Genomic DNA, 10,747 nt, shown 5'->3' on the forward strand with positions numbered 1-10,747 from the left:
AAATTATATTTGTTAAGAGTCCACATAACATTTCAAATACAACTCTATTTATGAACAGATATATAAAACTTTGTCTTTATTATCATCTGAAAAATAATTTATTCCTTTTCATTTAGGACTAAAAGGCTTCAAATAAACATTTTAATGTATTTAACTTTATGCAAATATACATGTATGTTTCAGAATGTACAAGTATAGATACCGATAATGAAAAGGTAGCATAATAAGTTGATGACACAAGTGTTAGCATCTCTTTTATCCTCTCTTGCTCTAAACATAGGTTCTTACATTCTAATGCCTTTGTGGTATCTTTTATTTATATACTTTTTGTATAATCGCTTCTCAGCCTTTTGGCTAAGATCAAGTGTAGTATATACTTTTTGTATAAACCTGAATATTATTGAACAGAAAATGAAAATTATGAATATGCTACCTAACATATTTATTTCTAATAGAATATTTATCTCTGAAATAAAACTAAATTCCTTAAGCATGTTAAGCAAAGAGTACAGCAATATTTAACTATCTAATAGGATGTACCAAGGAGATGGTGTAATAACTTCAATAATAAAAAGGAGAATTTCATATTCTGTGCTACTTTATGTTAAGATATAAAATTATATATAGTAGCTTTAACTATAAGGTCACAAAAGAATTAAATTAATAACAATAAAATACTAACTTGAAATCATCTGGTGGTTCTTAAACTATTGGTATTAATGGAACCACAAATCCACAATGTCAGGACACATGCCAAGAATGTGTGTAAGTATGCAAATTTTAATATAACTCATTGGTTTACATGATTGATCACTAGTGGTATTTAAATCATCTTAAACATTCCAATCTTGAGAAAAAAATGTTTTAAATTTATAGGCTGATGTGGGAAACTCAGTAGAGGTTTTGGCAATTGAGCAGATGTTACCGGAATGGGGGGGAAAAAAGAGAGAGAGAGAGTACTGAAGTATGCTCACTAATTGAGCAAAATCCTACAAATGAAGCCCAGACGTTCATATCTCCTTTGACTTTAGTCAGTCTTTAAATAATTGTAATGAGTCTGTAAGTTCTAGCCAGACTTGCTGCTTATGCATCATTAAAATCAAACTTCTTCTGCCAGTGTATTAACTTGTCTATATATTCACATAATTAGCGACTCATCAGTTTATGCTATTCTGGTACTTCCTTGCATCTTCCAATCTCACATCCAACATTGCAAAAAAGCAGTTACTATCTCCTCATCAAATTCTGCTGTCCTTCAACTTCTGCTATTTTTTGCTGTATGAAAATCAGATTTTTTTTAAAAAAAAAGGAGAAATACTGGGCAGACCAATGAGTGTTCAAGATATTATGCAAAATATGGGGCAACCCAGAAAACTGAAACGTTTTGCTCAGTCGGACCAGATCCATTCTCTGGGACCCTTCTAGCACCTATTTAATTGCTGGGGTTTCAGTGCTGGCGTCTCTGACTGGGGGTCTGGGGTCCAGTCCCTAGCCACAACTCCATCAGCAGGGATGTGCTGCTGCGAGAGACGATTCCTGCTTGGCTGTGATTTATTTTGACATTTAATTTTTAAATACCTGTTGTCTTTTTTTTTTTTTTTTTTTCCTTTTGGTAACGACTTCTTAGATCAACCTAACAGCCTTGATTGACGCGCCCCGCCCCCTTACTGCTATTGTTGTGAAGCGATTGTTTTACTCAGTTAAAGACAGAAAGTACTTTGTAAAGAAGTTCCTTGTGGTCAACTAGTTTTCAGACTATTTCTCCGGTTGCACATGACGGCACAGCTTTAGAGCTTTCTGGGGTTCCCTTTTATCTTTTTGGTTTTGAAAGAGGGATTGGGTTAAAAGGTGAAGACCGCAGGGCAGCCTCCCGCCGTCCGGTCTCGGCCAAAGTTTCTGTTGGTCAAGTTTGAGGCTGGGCGATCCGCAGGAGCCCCTGGACCTGGCTGATGGACCGCCTCCGCGCAGTAGCCTCCCGGCAGGTCAGCCAGCGCGACACTTGCCGCTGGACTCTTCGGCGGGTTTTGGGGGGAGGGTTGCTCCTGAGCCCAAATCGCCTCGGCCTTAGGCAGAGCCGGCAGCTGCTGGAGAGCACCTCCGTGGCTGGCGCAGGGAGCGGTGGGCGCCTGGCACCGAGCGGCACGCACCCGGCACCGGGTAAGGGACGGTCCCCGGTGACGGGGGGCGGGAGGGGGGGGGCGTTGTCAGGAAATACAAGGAGCCTCAGGAGCCTGCGGTCCCCGGGAATCTCAGAGCTGAGGCTGTGCGCCCGGGGCGCGCGGGGAAGGCTGGGCTGCTCTTCCGACCAGGTCCCCGCGCCGCCCCGCTGCTTTCAGGTGTTGCACAAAGGCTGGGAAACGCACAGGTTTCTCCCGGAGCCCGGACTGCTGGGCGGGGAGCAGCCCGCAGGCCTCGGAACGCACCTGTTGCCAGAGAAGGACCCAGCCTCCGCGCCGCCGCTGCGCAGCCAGGACTCGGGGTGTGGCCCGCGAGAGCGCGGCTCGGCGCCGCCGCTGCGTGGCTCGCTCCGGCTCGCGGCCAGTCTGATCCCCCTCAACGGGCCCCCGGCCAGGGCCAAGGTCACGGCGCATCTCTGGCTAGGGCCCCTTGGGGCTGCTTCAGCAGCTTCTGCCCATCGCCGACGCCTTTACTCTCTCCTCCCGGCACACACCCGGGAGGCGCTGGGCAGAGACCCTTGGAAAAACTCCGTCAGCTCGCGCTCCTGCGCTCCGCGCCTGCCCCTTCTCTGGTTCTGGGCTTATCCCGAGGGCCAAGCTGGGGAGCGGAGCCGGAGCTGCCCGGCGGGCGCCTTCGCCTTTGGAACCTGGGCGAGTATCAACCCATTTTACTGCGAGCAAAGTTGTGGCTCCTGTACTCTTCCCGCTTCTGGTAGTTAATCTCTCCGAGAAATAGAGACTGAGGAACAAGGGTCCTAGGACAGCCTGGGACCCCTGGAAGGCCTCCCTAAAAGTGCTTGCCTGGCGGTCACGGCGGCCCTTCGGGAAAGCAGAGGGCATCCAGAAAGGAGAGGGCGCACTGTGTCCCGGACGGCGACCGACGGGCTGGGCCTGGACATGGCAGGTCTGCCACGTAAGCTTCGCCAAGCCACTGTGGCTACAAACCCTTTGGGGGTGGAGGGGTTAGTGCAGGCGGAGGCCCCGGCCCCCTTCCCCGCCCAACGCAGCCCCCCTGGGAGCTGGTCGAGGTCGGTGGAAAGGCTGTGCCCAGGAAGAGAGATCTCTGGTTCGTACTCTCGGAACCCTGGGCCCTGTCTTTCTGGTCCTGCAAGTGAGTTGTTCACTTGAATTTCGAGGACTGCTTCCCCCCACCGTCTTTTCCCCTGCAATCTTCTCGATCAATGTGGGGGAATTTTACACGTTATTTCATGTTGTCCATGGAGAAAATTGGGGATTTTTAATGAGGTAGAATTATCTTTCATCAGCATGATTTTTCTACTTCTTCACTTGCAACCCTTCTGCTCTAAACAGGCTTTGTTTTGGTACAAAACTGGAGAGCAGCATTCCCAGCTGGGGCCTGGGAAAGACAAGTCAATGCCAAGGGGTCGGGGAGGAGGCTCGGGAGGCTGGCGGGGCGGTCTGGAGCACTGCCCAGAGGCGGGGAAGCCACTTTGCCTACGGTGGAGCGCTCCCCGCCCCCACCCCACCCCCCCCACCTCCACCTCCACCCCCACCCCCACTTGATTAGCAGGCAAGCCTCTGAGGGTTGTTGTCTGGACCATGCCTCTCCCCCAGCTTCTGTCGGATTCTCTGGAACCCCTTTTCACATGGGGGGCGAGGGGGGGTAAGTGTCCCTGAGCTAAAATGGGCCAATCTAGTGAGTTAAGAAACATTCCTTTGGCTTGGATATTAGGAGTGCGTTTGGACATCAACCTTTCCACAATCAATGGAATTTGTTGGTTTCTCCATGGTAAGAAACTTTTCTTCCATGGAGGAGGAGGCTGTTGGAGGATAAGATGCTTGTGTCCAAATTTCACGGGCACTGAAGTCCTGGCCTTGGCGATGGACTGCTGGCCATTTTCTTTTCTTTTTACAGAGAAGCAAAGTTTGGTATAGAAACAAACAAACAAACATCTGTTCCAATGTTGCATCTCCCCATCCAACTGGTGCTGCTTTCCATCCTCCTCCTCCTCCTCCTCGCGCGTCCTGGAGACTTGCAGCGAGTGCCGCGCGGACGGAAGCCCTAACTACCCGAGGGTCCCGGATCGTTTCGGGGTCACACTTTGCACCCAGACACTCAGCACAACCTAGTTTCTGTCTTCGGTTCCTCCGCGCGCAGAGCGCGGCGGTGCCCAGGTTCTCTTAGGGGCCGCCCTCGGGCTCTCTCCCTTGCGGGGATTTCTGCCTTCCCACCCCTCACTCAGCTTAGCTATTCCCGAGTAACAAAAACACAGCAAGGGAGAGGAAAAACCGGCGCCGACCTAGGCACTCGCACTGAAAGCTCCAAACGCCAGGCCTGGTCCGGCTCCGCAGAAACACTGCGCTGGCCCTCAGTGCCCACGCGCGCGCACAGAGCCTCTCCCAGGCCCTTTCGCTGCCGAATCGCGCGCGCGCGCGCACACACACACACACACACACACACACACACACACACACACACACACGCATGTAGTTTATTACTGACCCAGAGCTGCAGCTTTCCCCGGCCCGCCTCGCATTCCGCCCGGGGAACAGAGACCGCCAGCCGCGGGCCCGGGACTGCCCCCCATGGGTCCGCGTCGCCCGGGAAGCCCGAGCAGGAACACTCCGGAGTTCCCGGGAAGCTTTCCAGTCCCTCATTTCCTCCCGCTCCCTCGGCTCGTTTTCTTCCCTCCCGCTTCTTAAATATGCTCTTCTTGTAAACACTAGGATTTTTTTTTTTCCACGGGTCCAGGTCTAAGAAGTTAGAGAATTGGGCAACGCTGAAATTCTTTCAATTTCTTTAAAACCAAAGAAAAGACATAGAAAGCTATGTACCCATCTCCACAGCCGTGTCAGGGGCAAACGCATCGCCAGATATGACTATCCCGTGGAAGCCACACCAGAAGGGCCCAATTAACAGAATGAACACACTATCTGTTTATGAAAAGAGAACTAATTAAAACAAAAACAAAAACGAGAGAACGCACTTCGACTGCCATCTCGTCCTCCCAACCCCCACCTGCCCGTGGAACCTGCCCTCCATCCGCCTCTGCCCCTGAAACCGTTCCGTTCGGACGTCTGTGCCCACATTTGTGCAAAATTGAGCGTAGCTATGAAAGGGAGGAGCAAGAATGTTTCAATTCCTTTCTCCAAACGCGGAGGCATCCCTGCCAGCCTTCCTAACCCCTTTCCTTCCCTTCCTTCGGTGTCTTAGGTGTGATTTGGTTAGGGAAATTGAGAAGGGGCTTGGGTTGGAAGCAAGTTTTTTTTAAAAAATCGGGAAGGCGTGAGCTGGCGCGGTGAGTGTGTCAATCAGGGGGTTTGTGCCTGGGGGCTCCTAGCGGTTCTCAGCAGAGGTGTCCCAGGGCGGCCCCGCGATGAATATGAATAGGAATCCTTGCTAAATGGGACAGCAAAGCGCACCGCCCTGAATGATGGCACGTCATCCTAACCAGCCCAGGATAGATAGGAGGGTTTCTTTTGTCTCTTTTCTCCGCCGCAACTCTATAAAAGCCCCTCTTTTTCAGCGCGAGGTTAGTTCAAGCGCACACCAACTAGCTGTCCAGGGAACTGCCTACCCAGAGAGAGGGGAGTCGGGGGGAGCAAGGCGGGGAAGGCAGTGCCTCAGCTTTTCTCCTCACGTCTTGTCGCTGAGCAGTGGGTTGCTGGGCTGTGCAGATTTTTTTTTTTTTAATTCAAGATTTTCTTTAATTTCCCGCCTCAAGCCTCCCCGCGGTCGGGACGCATCCCCTGTAATAAAATGAATTCTGATTCGAGCTCTGTCTCCAGCAGAGCTTCCTCTCCGGACATGGATGAGATGTATCTGAGGGACCACCACCACCGACACCACCACCACCAGGAGAGCCGTCTCAACTCGGTCTCCTCCACGCAGGGCGACCTGGTGCAGAAGATGCCCGGGGAAAGCCTCTCGCGGGCCGGCGCCAAGGCCGCAGGTGAGAGCAGCAAGTACAAAATCAAGAAGCAGCTGTCGGAGCAGGACCTGCAGCAGTTGCGGCTGAAGATCAACGGACGCGAGCGCAAGCGGATGCACGACCTGAACCTCGCCATGGACGGGCTGCGCGAGGTCATGCCCTACGCGCACGGGCCCTCGGTGCGCAAGCTCTCCAAGATCGCCACGCTCCTGCTGGCCAGAAACTACATCCTGATGCTCACCAGCTCCCTGGAGGAGATGAAGAGGTTGGTGGGAGAGATCTACGGGGGCCACCACTCGGCCTTCCACTGCGGGACGATGGGCCACTCGGCCGGCCACCCGGCGCACGCCGCCAACGCCGTGCACCCGGTGCACCCCATCCTGGGCGGCGCGCTGTCGTCGGGCAACGCCTCGTCCCCGTTGTCCGCCGCCTCGCTGCCAGCCATCGGCACCATTCGGCCGCCCCACTCGCTGCTCAAGGCGCCCTCCACGCCGCCCGCGCTGCAGCTGGGCAGCGGCTTCCAGCACTGGGCCGGGCTGCCCTGCCCCTGCACCATCTGCCAGATGCCGCCGGCGCCGCACCTGTCCGCTCTCTCCACCGCCAACATGGCCCGGCTGTCGGCCGAGTCCAAGGACTTGCTCAAGTGAGCAGCGGGCTGGCCCGGCTGCGGAGAAGGAGGGAGAGCGGCGGGAGGGGCCGCGGGGCCGGGCCGGGCCGGGAGGGAACGGGGAGGCTGGGCCCTCGGCTGGCGGGAGGGTGGGCCCGGGCCCCGTGGCCTCCCGCACAGGCGGAGAGATCTCAGACCCCACTTGACCCCCGGAGGGAAAGGACCGGACCGAAACCAAACTGCAATTTCTAGGTGGTAGCGAAGGGGGACTCGAACCAGACGTCGTGTGTTTCGCATGCATGCTTCTTTTCCCCATGCCGCGCCAGTCTTTCTCCCTACCGTATGCTCTTAGCAAAACCGCGTTTGCTGTATGAATTGGGGGGGTCTGTGCAGTTAAAAACCTGCGAAGGGACTTTGGAGTTGGCTTTCTCTGGCTCTGTGTTCTCGCTTTGAAAAAGACAACCACCCCTTTTGTGCAAAACAAATGTAAATATTTCCTTTAGAGGGGTGCCATTCTGATGGTCACTGTCCTCTCCACGGTTGTTTTGTTTTCTAGAGACACTGGAGAGAGAGAGAGAAAGATAAAGACCCAAGTTCTGAGTCTCACCTCCGGTCCAGGGCATGACATCTCTTATGTGCGTTTTCCTTGGGACGCAGTGTAGGTCAAAAGAATGCATGCACGCTTCTACATGAATCTTGTCTAAACATGTTGTGCAGGCCGTGATGCCATTTTCCTTGTAACAAGGATTTATTAGTGAATTCTCCCAAGTACTCCGTATATCATCTGTCTGTGGTTGTTTGAAATGAAAACGGGGGCAGAGTGCAAAGACCCAAACTCACGCACATGCGCTTCTTCTCCCACCCCAACCCCTTCAAACCCCACTCCCAACCTTCCACGGCTGTTCTAGGGGCGACTGCGAGAGCCTGAGCTCCTTCCACCAGCTTGCCTCACTCCCCCCTTGCTCAGTTATTCTGCATGCGGGGTAGGCTCTCTACCAGCAGCTTTGAAAACGTATCGTGGTTGGGGGAGGGGTGCGTTTTTATTTTCCTGAACATTTGCTTGAAGTATTTTGTTAGGGCTTCAAAGACAATACCTGTCTTTATTTTTTATATATTCTTGATAACTATGATATATTTATTAATAACCAGTGTTTCTGGATGAGATTTCAAATAAAAAAGAACCTTTAAATCCTGGCTTTGCCTTTGCCTAACATTTTTGAAGATGGGGTCGTGGGTAGGGCACATGTGGACACAGAAAGGTGTATTTGGGTCTGGGTGAGAGATTTGGATGGGTGAGCAGATGTGAAGTTTGCTCTGGTCATTTACAGGTAAAGAGGTCATATACATTGGTGTTAATTATTACAACTAAATGTCCTCCTAATGTGGGCATTATCAACGTTGGTAGCCTTGTGATATTTGAGCTCCTTGTTTCTCTGCAATAATCAGACCCTCATAAACTCGGCAAATTGAGTTGTTGTTTTGTGTTTTTTTTTTAAGTAACCTGGAAACCCAAAATGACAGGAAATTAGAGGCAGAGTAGTCTGTGCTGGTTGTGTTGGCAACAGATGAGAATGAAGCGGTAAGTTAACTTCTTTTCCCTTTAAATTGCCCATGTGGCCTTTTAAAAAAAAAAAAAACAGGTTAAAATGCAGTATATGTTTTAAAAGTCAACAAAGAGTGATTCTAGAAAAGAATCAAACCCGGCCCCCTGCCTGCTGGGGCAGCAGCCCCTCAGAGAAAAGGGAAGGCTGCTCTGCTTTGTAAAGTGAGCAGGGTGAGGCCAGTGACCCGCCCAGGCCTCAGTATCTTGCAGATTTATAGGGGCAATTCTCCCTTCTTTCCTCCCTTAGAAGATGGCAGGTCTTTAGTTGAATACCAACTATTTGCAAGTCTTACGGGGTGAGGAGTGGGGAATGAAGAGAAAAATCTACATTAATGATGGCTAAAACAGGGGTCATTGAAATAAATTACTTTACTCTCTTCATCCCTCCATTCCCTAACAGTTCCAAACAGTGTATATAAACCAAAGTCATCCAGCAAGAGGGTTTTGTTTGTTTACAGAGGGCGAGAAATCAAATTCGAGTGATGATAAACCCAACAGCACAAGTCTGTATTTCCCACTAATGAAAATAAACACCTGATTAAAATGTGTCGCCCCATATTTGCCTCTGGATTACAGGTAACATCACCTCCTTGTTGGTGAGGCCTAAACTCCTCTTCAAGAGGGGGAGGCCCGACGTGCCCACCCCGGGGCAATAGAGCTGTCTCTCTCCAGCATTCAGCATGGACAGCACAGCTAAGAAGCACCTGTCTTTTCCTTCCTGCCCGCCCCCCCCTCCCCAGCCCTGCTGCCTGCCTGGTGCTGCTCCTCCCTGGGAGGGCATCTCTGTGGGTCCAAGCTCTATTTAACTCACTCTCCATATCTTTTTACCCCCTGCCCCCCTCCCAACTTCCCCACTGTCAGGGAGAACAACCAAAGGAGGGTCTACAGTGGAGGGTGCTTATTTCCTCTGGTTTTTGGCAGACAAATGGGGGAATAATCGTTTGTTTCCCAAGGGTGATTCATTTCTCGGGGTGAGCAAAGAGCTGTTGAGGATTTATTTGAACCAACACTAGGCAGCCCTCCAGCCTTTCCCTGGGAGTTTATTATTTAGAAAGGGGAGGGGACAGAGAAGTTTCATCAATCAGGAAAATGACTTTCCCCTGAGCCACTGCTTCTTTGAGTCCTGTTTCCGAAGGCCTGGTTCTGGGAAGAAACAGACCGGAGGCCTGGCCACTGGCTTAGCCATGGGCTTCCTCTCTAGATCTGGAACTTAACCTGGGCACCTGAAGGACTAAGACCACACTCCTTACCCACAATGCTGGCTTTGGGGGTCCTGTTGCTGGGACAAGAATCTTTTGAGTTATCTAAAAAGCTGTGGGTTCTACTCCCATGGGCCACTGCGCTAAAAAGAGCCCAAAGCCCAGAGAATTCTCCCCGGGTTGTCCAGAAGCGGAAAAATAGACCTTGTTTCCAACTTTGAAAAGGTCTCCTAAACGGGCTGAGCCATATTCTGGGTCACAAAACTCCCCCCCCCCTTTTTTTTTTTATTTTCTTCTAGAGACGGAGAAAGGATTGGAACAGGGCAGGAACTCAAGAAGGAAGGCGATTTGGGAGCCAGGTCGTTGGGAGTTTATTGAGTTATTGGGTAGGAACAATCACCATTCCCATTCCCCGAAAGGGCCTTACAGCGGTGGGAGCTGGTAAGCTGGGGATGTGACTTTGCATTGAATTCTCAAATGACTGATGCTAGAAACAAAATTACATGGCCTCAAAAGTAAGAATGGTTTTTGGACGCGCGTGTGTGTTGTAAATTTGCCACTTTCCCCAAAGTTCTGAAGTTTCAAGTTTTTAATTCCCCCTAGAAACACGACAACGATCCCTTCATTCCAAAAATAAACGTTGCTGTGTAGTTCAAAGGGCAGTGAAAGCTTTCGTGGGCCGAGATCTCCTGAGAAGCCTAGGTCGAAACACCCCTGTGGTTTAAGCCGGTGGCCGAACTTTAAGGGAGGGAGAGAGTCACACGTAGAAAGGGGAAACAGGCTGCTGGGCCTTGGTTTCTAGAGAGCCTCTCCTGCTCCCCGGGCTGGTGGGGGTTTGGGTTTATATCCTGAAAAGGGGCGGCCTGAGCAGCCCACGAATCCAAGGTCTTGCGTCGCCTCAAACTTTGTTTTCTAGCTGCTGGGTCAGCAAGGTTTTGTCGCCTCCACTAAGACACTGAGCAGGGATTGCAAAACCCCTTCCCTGCCCTCAGGGAGGCGGTGGGTTCTCCCAGCACCTCTCAGCGAATGTGAGATTGAATTGCGCTTGCTAGGTCCCTTCTAGAGACTTCCGGCCCCTTTCTCCCGCTCCCACGCCCGCGTTAAGGGTGCGCTCCTAGCCCTCGCTCGCTCCCGCCGCTCTCCGCCCTTTGGGCTCCAGGGCCAGGCCTGGGGCCGGGGACAGGCCTCCGGGGTGGGCATGGATCAGCCCCGAACGCGTGGAAGACGCCCCACGGGAGCTCAGCCTCGATCCTGGAGGCTCTTCTGAA

The 10,747-nt window shown here is 51.8% G+C and overlaps 1 protein-coding gene and 1 pseudogene across 1 annotated transcript; both read left to right on the forward strand.

The window, feature by feature from the left end:
* Positions 1 to 334: 334 nt before the first annotated feature.
* Positions 335 to 438, forward strand: LOC114231213 (U2 spliceosomal RNA; annotated as a pseudogene).
* Positions 439 to 5,898: 5,460 nt separating this feature from the next.
* OLIG3 (oligodendrocyte transcription factor 3) lies at positions 5,899 to 7,871 on the forward strand. Its single transcript, XM_008162018.3, has one exon. It carries the CDS (start codon positions 5,899 to 5,901, stop codon positions 6,715 to 6,717), a length of 819 nt encoding a protein of 272 aa, XP_008160240.2. The 3' UTR covers positions 6,718 to 7,871.
* The last annotated feature ends 2,876 nt before the right edge of the window (positions 7,872 to 10,747 follow it).

This window comes from Eptesicus fuscus, chromosome 10 (assembly GCF_027574615.1).
Source record: "Eptesicus fuscus isolate TK198812 chromosome 10, DD_ASM_mEF_20220401, whole genome shotgun sequence".
NCBI lineage: Eukaryota > Metazoa > Chordata > Mammalia > Chiroptera > Vespertilionidae > Eptesicus > Eptesicus fuscus.